This window comes from Schistocerca gregaria, chromosome 3, assembly GCF_023897955.1.
Source record: "Schistocerca gregaria isolate iqSchGreg1 chromosome 3, iqSchGreg1.2, whole genome shotgun sequence".
In the NCBI taxonomy this organism is placed as follows: Eukaryota; Metazoa; Arthropoda; class Insecta; order Orthoptera; family Acrididae; genus Schistocerca; species Schistocerca gregaria.
In genome coordinates this window covers 204,522,654-204,540,608 of record NC_064922.1, presented here as the reverse complement: position 1 = coordinate 204,540,608, position 17,955 = coordinate 204,522,654, and the positions used below count along the sequence as shown (strand labels likewise).

General features: G+C 44.6%; 1 protein-coding gene across 1 annotated transcript in view; it reads right to left on the bottom strand.

The window, feature by feature from the left end:
- The window catches only part of LOC126354035 (A disintegrin and metalloproteinase with thrombospondin motifs 7-like), a 423,933-nt gene that overhangs the window by 134,928 nt on the left and 271,050 nt on the right, over window positions 1–17,955 (bottom strand). The window contains exon 3 of the mRNA XM_050003371.1: window positions 9,777–10,033. Coding sequence (XP_049859328.1) covers window positions 9,777–10,033 — 257 coding nt within the window. The remainder of the gene's footprint in view (window positions 1–9,776; window positions 10,034–17,955) is intronic.

Here is a 17,955-nt window from a genome sequence, read left to right as displayed (position 1 = left end):
ATCTTTGTACCACTGCCTTCGATTTCCTGATGCCGAGAAACGTTCCAGCCATGCAGTGCACTACAGCCAGCCCTGACACAGCTAGTCATGCGCTTCTGTGCAGGCTCTCTGCAGTCGACAATACTCACCAAGTATCACCGTTCGCAGTTCTCCCTGTTAGAGGTGGAGGGGGCTGTGTGGACACTTCAACGTTACTGACACCACTGGCCAAAGAGGCTCTGTGGTGGAGTGGAGTATCTGCGAGTGACAAGGCACAGAAAGTTTGCAACGCCAGAAACCTGCAACGAATTACGGAGATTAGATGACTGGTGCATGGACTGGCAGCTTACCCTAAATAAGTGTAACGTATGGGGCATAAGCTAGTGAAGAGATCCATTACTGTTCGATTATGCTATTGGACAAAAATCACTGAAAACAGTACCTAGGGGTATTCTTCCTGACCGATCAAAAGTGTAATGACCACATAAAATTAACTGTAGGAAAGGCAGGTGCCTCGTTGAGACTGACTGAAAGAATCTTAAATTAATGTAACTCATACACACAATCAGGTGTTATTGTTATTTATAGCTACATCTATGATCTGAAAACCGCTGTGACTTGCATGGTAGAATGTACATCCCAGTGTACCTGTTTCTAGGGCCATTTCCCGTTTCATTCACACAAGAAGAGCGGGAAAAATGATCGTTTAAATGCTTCTGTGCGTGTTGCAATTAATATAATATTATTCTCACGATCGCTATGGGAGCGATATGTAGGAGATTGTAGTAAGTATATTCCTAGAGTCATCATTAAAGTCAGTTCTTGAAGCTTTGTTAATAGACCTTCTCGGGATAGTTTCCATCTATCAGCAAGAGTCTGTTCTTTCAACATCTCAGTGACACTCTCCCGTGGGTCAAATAAGCCTGTGACCATTCGTGCTGTTCTTCTCTGTATAAGTTCAATGTCCCCTGCCAGTCCGAATTGGTATGGATCCCACATACTTTAGCAACATTCCAGGATGGGTCGCACAAGTGATTTGTAAGTAATCAATATCCGTTTTAGACTAACTGCATTTCCCTAGTATGCTACCAATAAACTGATGTCTGCTTCCTGATTTACCTACGAATGATGTGATCATTCCACTTCGTGTCCCTACTAAGTATTACACCCAAGTATTTGTATGAGTTTACAGATTCCAACTATGACTTGCTAATATTATATTAATAACATGTAATGGTTTTTTGTGAAGTGCATAGTTTTACATTTTTGAACATTTAAAGGAAGCTGCCAGTCATTGCACCACTTTGAAATATTTTGAAGTTCTGACTGAATATCTGTACAGCTTCATTCAGAATGTATTTCGTTATAGATAACTGCATCATCTGCGAAAGTCCGAGGTTACTATTAACATTGCCCACAAGAGCATTAATGAAGAACAAGGAAGCCAACATGCTTCCTTGGGGTACACCCAAAGTTACTTCTACATTTGTTGTGATGACTCTCCATCCAAGATAACGTGCTGCGCCCACCCTACCAAGAAATTCTCAATCCTCTCAGATATTTCGTCTGATACCCCATATGATCGTTCTTTAGATAATAAGCGCAAGTGTGATGCCGAGTGAAATGCTTTTCAGAAATACTGCATTTATCTAACTGCCTTAAACAATGGCTTTCAGGATGTCGTGAGAAAAGCGCGAGTCGGATTTCACATGATCTACATTTTCGAAATTCATGCATGTTGGCGTGGAGGAGGCAGTCCTGTTCGAGATGCCTCATTATGTGAGTGATATCTGTGCGTTGCAAATCGATATCAAACGGAACAAGATATGATGGTTGTGCCACGGAAGGTGAATGATCGACTTTGGTTTCTTGGGAGAATTTTGGGAAAGTATGGTTCATCTGTAAAGGAGCCTGCACGTAAGGACGCCAGTGGACCTATTCTTGAGTACTGCTGGAGTGTCTGGGATCTGCACCAGATCGTATGAAAGGAAGCCATCGAGGCAATTCAGGGATAGGCTGCTAGATTTGTTACCGGTAGTTTCTAACAACATGAAAGTCTTATGGAGAAGCTTCAGGAACTAAAATGGGAATACCTGGAGTGAAGGCGACGTTCTTTTCGAGGAATACTATTGAGAAAATTTAGAGAGTCGGAAGTTTAAGCTGATTACAGAACGATCCTACTGCCGCCAACATACATCTCGGGTAAGGATCACGAAGATAACATACGAGAAATTAGGGTTCATACGCAGGCATATAAACAGTCGATTATCCCCGTTCTCGCTTCGAGTGCCACAGGATACCCTCCGTCATGCACCGTGCGCTGACTTGCGGAGTATGTTTGTAGATTTAGATGTTTGCACCTAGAATATATTCTGAGATTCTGCAACAAATCGATGTCAAGGACATTGGATGGTAGTTTTGTGGATCATTTCTGCTGTCCTTGTAGACGACTGTGACCTTTGCTTTCTTCCTATTACTGGGCTCAGTTCTTTTTTTATCGAGGGATCTACTATAATTTGTAGTTAACAGAGGGGCTAACTCAACTACGAACTGGGTGCAGAATCTAATAGGGATTTCATTGGGTCCTGGGACTTTGTTCAGTTTTAACGATTTCAGCTGTTTCTCAACGCCACTGACACTATTATCTATTTCACTCGTATTTTCAGTGGTAGGAGAATTAAGTTGCGGCAATACTGCTCGGTTTTCATTTGCAAAGGAACATTTAAAAACAGAGTCAAGCATTTCTGTTTTTGCTTTGCTACTCTCAACGTCTGTGCCAGCCTCCTCTATGAATGAATGGACACTAACTTTGGTGCAACTAACAGCCTTTACATGTGACGAGAATTTCTTTATGAACGACCATTCACTATATTCTGCTATGGTAGTCACTGAAGACTTCACGCATTGCTCTTTTGACTTCCAAGGAAGGAAGATTGGGTTTAACGTCCCGTCGACCTCGAAGTTATTATAGACGGAGCACAAGCTCGGATTGTGCCAAAGATGGGAAAGGAAACCGGCCGTGTCCTTTCAAAGGAACCATCCCGGCATTTGCCTGGGGTGTTTTAGGGAAATCACGGAAAACCTAAAACTGGGCGGTCGGATGCAGGTTTGAAGCTTCGTCTTCCCGAATGCAGGTGCAGTGTGCTAATCACTAACGCCACATCGCTCGGTGCTCTCTTGACTGCCAAACGTGTTTCTCTCTATCTATAGGCCTATACTTTGTTTTATAACTGTGCAGTAGTCTCTGTTTCTTTAGAAGTTACTTTTCAGTGATTGCATATCATGGAGGATCTCTCCAACTACACTCCCGTTGGGTACGTGAGTACTGTACTTACTGATACCAGTTTCGATGTGGTTAGGTACATATTTCCATCGTGAGGTGGTTCTGAACTATTTGTTCTAGGTAGTTTTTAGAGAGAGCATTTAGTAACGTTTCACAGGATATCCTACAACGCTCACCACTTACAAAAATATAATTTTCCCAATTAATTGATGGTTGACTAAAGTCTCCTCCAGTGATTACAGTATCATTAGGGCACTTACATACAAGAGAACTGAAGTTTTTCCGAAAGTTTTCGGTTACATGAGGAGGATAAATTGGTGTTCGATAGAAGGGCACTATTATAATTTTTGCCCAAGCAATCTCTAATGCAGCTTCAAGTTATATTTCAGTGGATTTGGATTTCTTGTCTGCTGCGACAAATACACTACTTATATTTCGAATTTCCCTATCCTTTCGGTATACGCTTAAATTTTCGCAAAAGATCTCAATACTGTCAACTTTAGTTTAATCAACTGTCTGTACCTAATATTTGCCGAGCTATAGCGCTTTTTGGGAGCGCTGCAAACTTCGGCCTTTTGTTGCGAATTCTTCGGCAGTTAATCACTAGGATTTTGATACTTCGTCTGCGGGAGGCATTTCTTTGAATCTTACTCTGATACTTCTGGTTTTCCCACAGCTGTCGTTATCTGGATTGGATGGAGAGTCGCCTAATCTAAAAAGCCCTTATGTGCACCCCACGCACAGTCAGCTGCATTTCATGTCTATTAACACCAGACCTATTTAGGGGGGACCCCATAACTCTCAACCCTGCGGCGCAGTTCTAGTGAGACACAGCCTAGCTTATCACGGAACCCTCGGAGTCTGCGGTTCAAGCATTCCACTCGACTCAGAACCACAAGACCACGATGTGTTTGGGGACAATGCTGTAGATTGTGAGTTTCATCGAAATTCCGTGCGCAGTTCTGGTATTTTCAACCGCAGTCGCTGGGACCATCCAAACGTGGCCTCGGAGCCCAGATGACAGGCTTTGTTTGTTCCAACGTGCGCCACAGTCTGTAATTGGTTGCACCCTGTTCCCTCTGTGGCTGCTGGAATATCCTCTTCAAGAAACATGCCAAGACGCAAAATCCCCAAGATTGGCGGTCTTTTACAGAAGCTCGAAATTTAGCGCAGACTTCAATGCGAGATGCCTATAACAGTTTCCACAACGAAACTTTGTCTCGAAAACTGGCAGAAAATCCAAAGAAACAATCAATGCCTTCTCTGCACGATAGCAATGGAGATACTATCAAAGACAGTGCTGCCAAAGCACAGTTACTAAACACAACCTTCCGAAATGCCTGCACAAAAGAAGACGAAGTAAATATTCCAGAATTCGAATCGAGAACAGCTACCAACATGAGTAATGTAGAAGTAAATATCCTCGGAGTAGTGAAGCAACTTAAATCATTTAATAAAAGCAAGTCTTCTGGTCCACATTGTATACCAATTAGGTTCCTTTCCGAGTATGCTGATGCATTAGCTCCATACTTAACAATCAAATACAACCGTTCGTTCAAACGAAAGATCCGTACCCAAAGACTCGAAAGTTGCACAGGTCACACCAATATTCAAGAAAGGTAGTAGGAGTAATCCACTAAATTACAGGCCCATATCGTTAACGTCAATATGCAGCAGGATTTTGGAACATATATTGGGTTCGAACATTATGAATTACCTCGAAGAAAACAGTCTATTGACACATAGTCATCATGGATTTAGAAAACATCGTTCCTGTGAATCACAACAAGCTCTTTATTCACACGAAGTGTTGAGTACTATTGACAAGGCATTTCAGATCGATTCCCTATTTCTGGATTTCCAGAAGGCTTTTGACACTGTACCACACAGGCGGCTCCTACTGAAATTGCATGCTTATGGAATATCGTCTCAGTTATGTGACTGGATTTGTGATTACCTGTGAGAGAGGTCACAGTTCGTAGTAATTGACGGAAAGTCATCGAGTAAAACAGAAGTGATTTCTGGTGTTCTCCAAGGTAGTGTTATAAGCCCTTTGCTGCTCCTTATCTATATAAACGATTTTGGAGACAATCTGAGCAGCCGTCTTCGGTTATTTGCCGTTTGTCGGCTCAGAAGACCAAAACAAACTGAGAAACGATTTAGAAAAGATATCTCAATGGTGCGAAAAGTGTCAGTTGACCCTAAATAACGAAAAGTGTGAGGTCACCCACATGAGTGCTAAAAGGAATTCGTTAAACTTCAGTTACGCGATAAACCACTCTAATCTAAAAGCCGTAAATTCAACTAAATACCTAGGTATTACATTTACGAACAACTTAAATTGGAAGGAACACATAGAAAATGTTGTGGGGAAGGCAAACTAAAGGCTGCGTTTTATTGGCAGGACACTTAGGAAATGTAACAGACCTACTAAGAAGACTGCCTACACTACGCTTGTCCGTCCTCTTTTAGAATACTGCTGCGCGGTGTAGGATCCTTACCAGATGGGACTGACGGAGTACATCGAAAAAGTTCAAAGAAAGGCAGCACGTTTTGTATTGTCGCGAAGTATGGGAGAAAGTGTCACAGAAATGATACAGGATTTGGGCTGGACATCATTAAAAGAAAGGCGTTTTTTGTTGCGACGGAATCTTCTCACGAAATTCCAATCACCAACTTTCTCCTTCGAATGCGAAAATATTTTGTTGACACCGACCTACATAGGGAGGAACGATCACCATGATAAAATAAGAGAAATCAGAGCTCGTACGGAAGGATACAGGTGTTCATTCTTTCCGCGCGTTATGCGAGATTGGAATAATACAGTATTCTGAAGGTGGTTCGATGAACCCTCTGCCAGGCACTTAAATGTGATGTGCAGAATATCCATGTAGATGCAGATGTAGAACAAGCTTAACGAGGCCTCCAGGCATGTACACTGAGCGTACATGGTGTTCCTTCCCATCGATTACTGCAATTTCCGGAAGAGGTACCATTATTAATAGACCTCTACCCTTTTGTGCTTGCCCCCTACTGCCACAGGAAAAATGATGTTTCCTCAAGACAGGCGAAGTGAGTCCGACTGGCTCTGTTTCAGTGAAAGACTTGTTTGTTAGAAGGGTAGGTATAGCAGCCTGAATCCTTCGTGGTCACTGTCTACCCTGTACAGGAAGCCTAGAGAGAGACAGTGTCGGCAGGAGAGGGCAGTAAGTGAACTGTCTTTGGCATCTCTGAGACAAAACTCTTGGAAGGGCTCCCAATACACCCATTTGCAGCAGCTTCCAATCGCTTGGTCCGCAGCTCGTGGTCTTGCGGTAGCGTTCTCGCTTCCCGCGCCCGGGTTCCCGGGTTCGATTCCCGGCGGGGTCAGGGATTTTCTCTGCCTCGTGATGACTGGGTGTTGTGTGATGTCCTTAGGTTAGTTAGGTGTAAGTAGTTCTAAGTTCTAGAGGACTGATGACCATAGCCGTTAAGTCCCATAGTGCTCAGAGCCATTTGAACCATTTTTCAGTTGCTTGACTTTGGTCAGGACGATTTCGATCTGCTTACGAATAGTAACCAATTCACCCCCTGCCTGAGTAGAGCAAACACAGTGGAGGTGCATTGTGCCTGGTGCAATATTTTACATATGAGTAAACAGTTTATGCCTGGTGAAGTATTTTTTAGAATACTGTAAAATGGGGTTACTTTGTGACAGTTTTTAAGGTTTTATTCGCACGGGCCAGACAGTGTAAATTATGAAGTTTAATAAGTAATACCAAGAAGTTGCTGAAACCTTCCACTTTGTGACCATATGTTATACAAATAAATATGTTCAACAGAAAACCATTATATAAGTGTTACAAGTTGTCACAAAGTTAGCGCACTGAATGCGTTACTATGTGACAAGCTTTGTTTTTGCTTCGAAATGTATGGAAAATAAACATTGACAGAAAGTTCCCCCATCAGATGTTTGTTTAAAGCAATATAGAAAACATTGGTTTATTTTTTGACAACATAAAGAATTTACAAAGGTAGCTACTTAATGTAAAAATAAATCTTTAACATCAGAGAGACCTCGCTTTCCTACTGGTCTTGGAAGTGCTATTTTATACGGAACTTCCTCCGTTGAAAAATAAATGGAATCATCTGGATCTGGCCACTTCCAGCATATTTTTCACCTTTCCATGTCGATTACCGTGTAGCGTCCTTGCTTGACATCAGTCACTCTTCTGGGGAACATTTCCCCTTCGAAGTTCACTACCACAAAGTTATCAAGTTTGAATGTACATTCAGGGGTCTTATAGTGGCCCTTTTCAAGTGGTGCACGTTTCTTGTGTCTCGATGTAACTTAACAGTAGTCGAAGGTGCGTCTCTGTCTGATGGCTCATGTGATGAACTTCCACAGAGAGCTTCCGAGTCACTCGGATCTTTATCGGTGCATTTGATGATTTCACTATCACCTGAGGACTCCACCTTATCAGTGACTCTTCTTGAGACTTCAGAAGACTTTTTCTTCGGCTGCTGAGTATTGCTAGTATCAGGACTCGAAGATTCCGCCTTCGTCTTACCAATGGTCGCTTCTACTACTCGTATGCTGATTTTATGGTTGTATAATTATACTGCTTACATAAACACTACAATTAACGTCAAATGACGCCATAATGTAGCCAACATATTAACAATCAGGCGCACATACATGTTTTCTGCACTTCCTTCACATGAACGGTTCCAGCACACAAAGTTTACAACAATTCAAACAATGGCTCCAAAGCAGGTTTCAAGACGAACGCACTGCCGACGAACAAAAGAAGCGCAGCAGTTTCAGCTGGCTGCCTCAAGATGGTGCACAGCACTACAGACAAGCCGCTGGAGCTAATTTTTGGTTTCTAGGCGTCTTGGACGCAGCGGGAGATTCGAAACAAGCGAAAGTTAACGTATGTCACAAAGTAGCCCATACAGTCACAGAGTAACAACATTTTACGATTTGTTGTTGTTGTTGTTGTTGTTGTTGTCTTCAGGCCGGAGACTGGTTTGATGCAGTTCTCCATGCTACTCTATCCTGTGCAAGCTCCTTCATCTCCCAGGACCTGCTGCAACCTACATCCTTCTGAATCTGCTTAGTGTATTCATCTCTTGGTTTCCCTCTACGATTTTTACCCTCCACGCTGCCCTCCAATGCTAAATTTGTGATCCATTGATGCCTCAGAATATATCCTACCAACTGATCCCTTCTTCTAGTCAAGTTATGCCTGAAATTCTCATCTCCCCAATTCTGTTCAATACCTCCTCATTAGTTACATGATCTACCCATCTAATCTTCAGCATTCTTCTGTAGCACCACATTTCAAAAGCTTCTATTCTCTTCTTGTCCAAACTATTTATCGTCCATGTTTCACTTCCATACATGGCTACACTCCATACAAAAACTTTCAGAAACGACTTCCTGACACTTAAATCTATATTCGATGTTAACAAATTTCTCTTCTCCAGAAACGCTTTCCTTGCCATTGCCAGTTTACATTTTATATCCTCTCTACTTCAACCATCATCAGTTATTTTGCTCCCCAAATAGCAAAACTCCATTACTACTTTAAGTATCTCATTTCCTAATCTAATTCCCTCAGCATCACCCGACGTAATTCGACTACAATCCATTATCCTCGTTTTGCTTTTGTTGATGTTCATCTTATGTCCTCCTTTCAAGACACTGTCCATTCCGTTCAACTGCTCTTCCAAGTCCTTTGCTGTCTCTGACAGAATTACAATGTCATCGCCGAACCTAAAAGTTTTTATTTCTTCCCCCTTGATTTTAATACCTACTCTGAATTTTTCTTTTGTTTCCTTTACTGCTTCCTCAATATACAGATTGAATAACATTGGGGAGAGGCTACAACCCTGTCTCACTCCCTTCCCAACTACTGCTTCCCTTTTGTGCCCCTCGATTCTTATAACTGCCTTCTGGTTTCTGTACAAGTTGTAAATAGCCTTTTGCTCCCTATATTATACCCCTGCCACCTTTAGAATTTGAAAGAGAGTATTCCAGTCAACATTGTCAAAAGCTTTCTCTAAGTCTACAAATGCTAGAAACGTAGGTTTGCCTTTCCTGAATCTTTCTTGTAAGATAAGTCGTAAGGTAGGTGTTGCCTGAGGTGTTCCAACATTTCTACGGAATCCAAACTGATCTTCTCCGAGGTCGGCTTCTACCAGTTTTTCCATTCGTCTGTAAAGAATTCGCGTTATTAGTTTGCATCCGTGACTTATTAAACTGATAGATTGGTAATTTTCACATCTGTCAGCACCTTCTTTCTTTGGGATTGGAATTATTATATTCTTCTTGAAGTCTGAGAGTATTTCGCCTGTCTCGTACATCTTACTTACCAGATGGTAGAGTTCTGTCAGGACTGGTTCCCCCAAGGCCCGTTTTACGGTAGTAAACAAATAACTTTATACTAAGTATGCAAGCTGAATGGTTTCGTGTAATTTGAGGATTGGTACAAATGCTGCACAGGGCTGGGACCGCGCTGTGACTGACCGTTCTGCCGCCGTGTATGACGAGTGCGGCGACGACGCCGGGCGGACCGGAGGCGGTGAAGCAGTGGCGCTGCAGGCCGCGCGGGTCGCCGACAGTGGCGCCGCGCAGCGACAGCCCGGGAGACAGCAGCCGCGGCGCGGGCCGGACGCGCAGACGCAGTTGGCGGCCGCCCGGGGAGAGGTCGCCCGGAGCGTCCAGCCGCAGCACCAGGAACGGGCCCGCGCCGGCCACCGCGCGGCACACCCGCACCGCACCCTCTGCAAGTGCACACCCGTCCCTCAGGCTTTCCTTTACATTCCTTCAGTCGAGGTGCCATCTGAATAATGACATAGATTCACAAAAGAGCCGACTGCATTGAGCTATTTAAAAGTGCGGTATTTTGACAGCTCCGAGGAAATCATCTTTAAAAAATGAAAAGAAAAGTAAAGACGCACCAAGAAGAAATTATCGGAATAGAAAGGAAATCGTCAGCACATGCACTGACAAACAATTACAGATCATAAAAATTAGATGATTTGTTGAAGAGATGACTGCGACCGGGACGGACGCGGCGTTGAAGAGGCGGAAAGCGCGGCGGGACCCGCGGAGTGGCGTGCAAACAACAACACAACGGGACAGGACGGACACGACCAACGAAAGACAGAACGAACAACAATAAGATCTGTTGTGTACATAGTTCCGCGTAGTCAGCGAGTACACAACTTCGCCACTAGAGCGCGCCCCGCTAAGCACAACAGCGCAGGCGCAGAACTCGACCGTCTCCACACTGCGAGATGGCGCTGTCTTAGAGACGGACCAAACTCTGCTTCAGCCGATCCGCGTATTAATATGTAACGCAGCCAATGAGAGTGCTGCTAACGTAGAACCTTTTCTCCTCGCGGATCACACTCGCGCAGTGATACCTGAACGCGCGAGGTATTATAACGAGTGTACAGACCTCCGATTACTCAGTCTGCATTAGTCTCCTTTTGTCTGTAGTCACGTTTCAGTCTGTGCCTAATAAGATTATCATATTCCTGTACATAGCCATGAAGAGAAATGTATACACACTTTGTCAAGTATCAGAGATATGTGAGAATAAGAGGAACTTCAGATTGTTAATTGTAAACAGCCTCCAGAATGAAGTTACGTAATATGCCTTGTTATTATTTTAATAAATGTGTGTGAAAATTAATCAAATTCAGTTTAAAGTTGGTCGCTGTCAATCTGGTACTCTAAGCGTGCAAGTGGCATTTCTATCGTCTCACCTAATAGCAGAAGATAAAAACACCATGATAAGACCACGAGACATATTGCTGACACTCGCCTACTTCGTTAGAGCGACAAGTCAAATAATCTGATAGTGTGTGTACCGAAAGTCTTACGGTACGCACGCCACAAGATCGAACAACGGAGTCACAAGGAAACCTAACAAACACGTCCACTCGTACACAGAACAAGTAAGTTTGCGGTCTAATGAGAGGCGATGTGTCAACAGACGTATGCAAGATTAGACTGGCAGGCTGAGCTTTTTTTTTTCTTTATTGGGTTTCGACATGTTCGAGGAATAGTAGTAGATGGGGGAAAGGAATGAGTTCATAGAGGATCCGCATGGGGGACGGGCTACGTGAGCGAGAGGCAGGTGCTGAAGTACGCTATCGGGGGCGCCGCTATTGGCCGCTGGAACCACGTGTTCCACTGTGGCACCATCACACTAAAAGCGGGCCAGGAGGCGTTCGCCGCCACAGCTTACGGTTCGACGGTGGAGAGACCTCTAGGGGTCTTCGACGTCCATGATGTCTGGTGCGGATTCAAATTCCGCGGCGCGCGGTACCAGACTTTACAAACTGATCAAGTCAGTAACACGTTGGCCCACCTCTGGCCCTTATGCAAGCAGTTATTCGACTATGCGTTGATTGATTGAGTTGTTGGAAGTCTTCATCATGTATATCGTGCCACATTCCTTCCAATTGGTGCGTTAGATCTGGCCCTTATGCAAGCAGTTACTCGACTTCGCGTTGATTGATTGAGTTGTTGGATGTCTTCATGATGGATATCGTGCCACATTCCTTCCAATTGGTGCATTAGATCGTCGAAACGCCGAGCTTATTGGAGGATCCTATCAGTAATGCTTCAAACGCTCTCAACTTGAGAGAGATCTGGCGACCTTGCTGGCCCAGGTAGAGTCTGTCAAGTACGAAGCCAACCACTAGAAACCCTCGCCGTGTATGGACGGGCACTATCTTGCGGAAATGTAAGCCCAAGATAGCTTGCCATGAAGGGCAGCAAAGCGGGCCATAGAATATCGTCGACGTACTTCTGTGCCGCGGATGACAACCAAGAGGGTCCTGCTATCAAAAGAAATGCCACCCCAGACCATTACTCCTGGTTTTTCGGCCTTTGTACTGGGAGTCTCCAGACATGTCTTCGGTGGTCAGTGGGGTTCAGTTCGACGTGGGACTTACCACTGAAGACAATTCTAGTCCAGTCACTGAGATTTCAGGCCAAAGATGTGTCTGAAGAAGCCCCTGACGGCGGTGGGATACCTACCTGACTGCCGCCCACTATAACGGCTGAAAACCAGGAAGTGATGGTTTGGGGTCCAATTTCTTTTCGTGTCCACAGCTAGTGGTCTAGTCGTTAGCTTTTCCGCCTCTGAATAACGCGCTCCCTTATTCGATTCCCGACCGGCTCGAGGATTTTCTCCAACTGGGAACTCAGTGTTTGTGTTGCCCTCATCATTTCGTGATCATTTGGGAAGATGGCGAGACTGGACAGTATAAAGATCGGGAATTTGTGTGGTCACTGATAACCGCTTCGTTCAGCACCCCAAAAACCAAACATAATCATCATTTCTTTCCCTAGTAGAATCCCTTACATTCCAGCAACATAATCCCCGCCCCCACACACGACGAAAGTCCCCACTGCTTGTCTTCTTGCTTGCCAAACCCTAACTTGGTCAGCAAGGTCGCACGATCTCTCCCCAACTGAGAACGTCTGGAACATTATGGGCATGGCCCACCAACCATCACGCGATTTTAACGGCCTAACACGCCAACCGGATAGAATTTGGCACAATGTTTCTCTCAGGACATCCATCAACTCTGTAAATTAATGCGAAGCCGAAGTACTGCTTGTATCAGGGCAGAAGCGGAACAACTCACTGTTGCCCTGCTCTATTTGTGAAGCTCTTTCTCTTGAATAAATCATCCAACACTTCTAAAACTAATCATTTGTTTTTCTATACATGTTAATGACGTCTACTGATTTTTCTCCCATTCGATTAGTTCATTCGAGCAGTACTTTTTTTTTTTTTTTTTTTTTTTTTTTTTACCTTGGAGTGTATAGAAGCGGAGTAGAGACGAATAGTTCTTGCGACGAGTCGGGCCACAAATGAGGAAATCCATTGACATAAGCGACTTTGATAAAGCGAATTTTGTGATGGCACTGCATCTTGGAACGAACATCTCGGTGAAGATAGTTGGCTGTTTGCGTCTTCCTGTCGCGAGCATCTATGGAGCCGCCGGTGCTGGCCGAGTGGTTCTAGGCGCTTTAGTCCGGAAAACGCAAGACCGCTACGGTCGCAGGTTCGAATCCTGTCTCGGGCATGGATGTGTGTGATGTCCTTAGGTTAGTTAGGTTTAAGTAGTTCTAAGTTCTGGGGGACTGATGATCTCAGCTGTTAAGTCCCATAGTGCTCAGAGCCATTTGAACCATTTTTGTGGGAAAAATGGGCAGTGTTTCCTGATGTGCAAGTCTATGTTAATCTGTAAAATATGAATCAGTTACTGGGTAAATTGGATACCGCGCTGCCCCAAGTGAGCATCATAACAACTCATAGCTTCTGTCACCATGGCATGCTGTTCGCCAGTGATCGGACTGTTGGTTAGTTCAGATTGACCCACTCACCGTTTGCCGCGACCCCCTTCCCGAGACCATCCTGGAGATACACCGGTTGTTTAAAATAAAACGTTGATTTAAAACAGCTTGATAACGGGTTTAAGTCGTACAATTGGATGGACTACGGAAATTATAATATCACCAGAAAAACATTATTTCTGGAATTTATATTCAATATTATGGGCTCATATTTTAATTTTTTTTGTAAAGTAATTATTTTAATTCCAAGAGTGTTATTCAAATGATTTGTTTTTTTTTTTTTATTTCAGGCAACAGTTTTACACTTGGACTAGAAGACAAGTGCAGAAAACACAATGTAATAGCCCATCTTCAGACCTTGAACTGAGAGTTTACTTGATATTCATATAAATTATAAAAATGGATGTACGTTTGTTTCAAACCTCTTCCTAAGCAGCTAGACCAGTTTCAACCAAGCTTGGTACACATATTAGTTATTGCCTGGAAATAGTCACTGAGGGGGTAAGAACCACTCACCTCTCAAAGGTATAGCGGAGAGGGTGAAAAAGCAGTGTAGCCTATGACGCGAGAATACCCATACTTAGTTACCCAGTATTTCAGAATGAGAGCACTTAGAGACTTCTAAAAAAACTTATCACGTAATTTCAAACATATACGAAACTTTTCCTCGCTGACGAGCCCCACAAAATGACAAAAGGAAAGTAGTTAATCGCTTACTACATTTTCGCCGTTAATGCAGTAAAACTGCCACATGAAGCATGAGTTTTTAATTTATTACTTCTTTGCAACTAACTGTATTGGTGACAAATTTTGCCGACAGTATTCACATATACCACTGAATGTACCAGAAAAATTACTTCATTGTACAGGATACAGATCAGGAGATACGACGTCATAAATATTACGCTAAAGAAAAATGAAAATGTAGGGCGAAATTCGCTGGGCATACAGGTGAATTATGTGTACAAATACACATGAAATATTATAAACAGGTATGAAATATACTTGACATCTGAGTATGCGAGCAAAGCTATCAGTAAAAAGCTCATTCTGGCACGATTTCAGTCACGTTTGACACACATATTTGTTACAATCTGGAAAAAAAATCTGTAGGGGTAAGAACCGCCGTGTAATAACGTCGAGAGAGAAGGGTGGACTAGGGGATGGACAGACAGAGAGGCTGAAGGAGGTGATAGGTACAGACTGGCGGAGAAGGGAATGGACAGAGATATAGGAAGAGGAAATGAACAGATAGAGAGGAGGAGATGAACAGAGACACAGGGAGGAAATGACAGGCAGGGAGGTGGGGGAGGAGACAGAGGGAAGGAGGAAATGGACAGAGAAAGGGAAGAGGAGGAGATGGACAGAGAGAGAGGGAGGTGGTGATGGACACAGAAAGGAAGAGGTGGAGATGAACAGGAAGAAGGTGGAGGAGGAGATGGATGGAGAAGGGGCAGGAGCAGAAGGACAGAGAGTGGGTGTGGAAGAGCTGGAGAGAGAAACTGGAGATAGAAAGAGAGGGGGGGTGGAGATGAACAGAGAAATGGAGGGGTGGAGGTGATGGACAGGGGAGATGGCTAGAGAGAGGAGGGGTAGATCGAGAGGAAGGTGATGAATAGCGAGAGGGGGTGGATAGAGAGAGGGGGAAAGAGGGGATGGACAGGGAGAGAGGTTCAAATGGCTCTAAGCACTATGGGACTTAACATCTGAGGTCATCAGTCCCCTAGATTAGAAATACTTAAACCTAACTAACCTAAGGACATCACACACATCCATGCCCGAGGCAGGCTCGATCCTGCGACCATATCAGTCGCGCGGGGGAGAGTGGCAAGAGGAGAAAGACAGAGGGGGGGGGATGGAGGAGATGGACAGAGAGAAAAGGAAGGAGGGTAAAGACTAACAGAAGATTGTAGTAAATAAATACCTGTCCAACACCCGGTTTTTCAGCTAGTGACTAATAAAATTCACAAAGTTTCCGAGTTTGCAATTGACAGATGGGCACTACGTATGTGGACAGTGATACCAACAGTGAAGTAACTGCTAAATATTTCGTGTGATCAGTGTAAATTCTTTGATTCCCCGCACTGCATCTAATATCAAAACAAGGAATAAATATAGACCTTATTAGCAGTCTTACAATTACTATAACTAGTTGTAAGTAATTGTTATGATGTGTGCTTCGATAAATATGCATTTACGAACGATAGTTGGTGACCTCTATTTTCCGAATCACGCTCAGGGACGAAAAAACGCATCGTGCATAAGTTTTCGCATCACCCGCGCCACGCAGAATCACTTGTAAACAACCGCGTCCCGTAATCATCGCCTGCCATGACCATCACTGACTTGCCAGCGGCAAATGTGATCCTTAGTACGACTGCGAGGAAAACGCCCTTCTGGTCGGAGAATCCCGTACTGTGGTTCGGCCGACCTGACAGCCAATGCGTCTTGGGCCACATCTCCTCGGACGAAACTAAATACCATTATGTGGTGGCTGCAACTCACGATCGAATCGGTACGAAGTATAAGACATCCTAGCTTCGCCGCCAAGCACGGAAAGATAGGCCTATGTCAATCGCGCAGTTGTGGCATTTGGAAGTTAAACGACTCGAGACATTACTCCTCACTGAAACACTCGGCGACTGCACACCGCCGGCCGGTGTGGCTGTGCGGTTCTAGGCGCTTCAGTCTGGAACCACGTGACCGCTACGGTCGCAGGTTCGAATCCTGCCTCGGACATGGACGTGTGTGATGTCCTTAGGTTAGTTAGGTTTAATTAGTTCTAAGTTCTAGGGGACTGGTGACCTTAGATGTTAAGTCACATAGTGCTCAGAGCCATATTTGACTCCACACCATCTCAATAATGTACTTCGTCGTCTTCGCACGCTGGCGGGCAACGCACTCGACGACGATATTCTGCGGAACATTTGGCTGTCGCGCTTCCTGCGGATGCGCAGAAAACACCCACAGTTTGCGCTGTTGACCCCTATGCTCTCGTCCAAACTGCTGATCGAACAGTCGAGATGTATCCATCGACGGGCGTCGCAACTGTCTTCGCCGAAATGAAGGATTTCAACGGGAGAACTATAAGCACAAGCAGCTGAGCAGTCTAAGCCAATGGCAGTTTTACAAATACGGCGCTCGACACGTGCGTCGCGACGGCAATGCTATTCCAGCAGAAACAAACGTTCGCCCATCAGGGTATTGGAAAACGTTTCATGCTGAAGCTCGGCAGTGTCGACCACCCTGTGACAAGGGAAACGCCGCTTGAAATTAGTAGCGCGGTGCCTGAGTTCAAACCGGATAGCCATTGAGTATATATGACAGAGCACTCTAACAGACTGCAGTTTCCATTGACACAGGAGCTGATCTTTCAGTTTACCCTCTTTCTTATCTGAAAGATAGGTATTTCGTGGAGGATGTATGCTGGAGCAGAACTGTATTCGTGGTTCGACTGGTCCAACACCAGTTTTTCTGTCCATTCTGGAGTCAACCTGTTTCTCGGACTTCTTTGTGAATTCGACCATGTGTAGACCATTTGTAATCTAGCGCAGCTGGCGTCGATGGTACGTTTAAAATCGTGGACGCCAAGCTGCACAAAGGTTGCTTAGTTCGCAGAGCTGGCCACCAGCTCCACAGAGACACCTGACTGAGCCGTGTGGCTCCCCCGTGATGTATCGATGTGGCTTCGTGCTGTCTGCTGTGTGTTTGCGGCGCCGTCTTCCGGCCTTCTCGTGCAGCACCGAGGTGGCTCTGAACCGGCTAGGGCAGTTGGGAACGGACACCAGTCAAGAGGAGACCTCGTTTTGTTTCGGGTGCTGCCTGGGGTGTTTACCTTACACGCTGCAATGCGACGGGAAGGCTGTAGCGCGAGCAGCTCTTCGATATTTCTTTAGTGGGCCAAGCCGCATTAGGAGCAGACGTGGCGCGTCTCTGTGTTTTCAGAGTTATCTGCTGGAAGAAGACAGTTTCGTCTCCGCCGGAATAGCTGTACGTTGGTTCTGTCGGGCGTTGGCGAAGGTGTTCTGACGATGGGATTGTGGACGGGCCGTTAGTACGAATATTTGGTGCCCGATTGGCCGTTCCTATTGGGCCTAAATTGATTATATGTTTTCTTAACAATGTCCTGTACGTAACTGAAATTGAACTTATGATGACATAAGGCGAAGTTTAAATGTCAGTCAATTCCTTTAAAAGGCCCAGTGAAAGTTAACTGTGTAAGACGTCGTGGTCTCCTGACCTTCATTGCTTACATATTCCGCCCTCACAGTGATATTCTGCACATGAAGGCGCTTCATTCGAACCCAAACTCGATAAGATA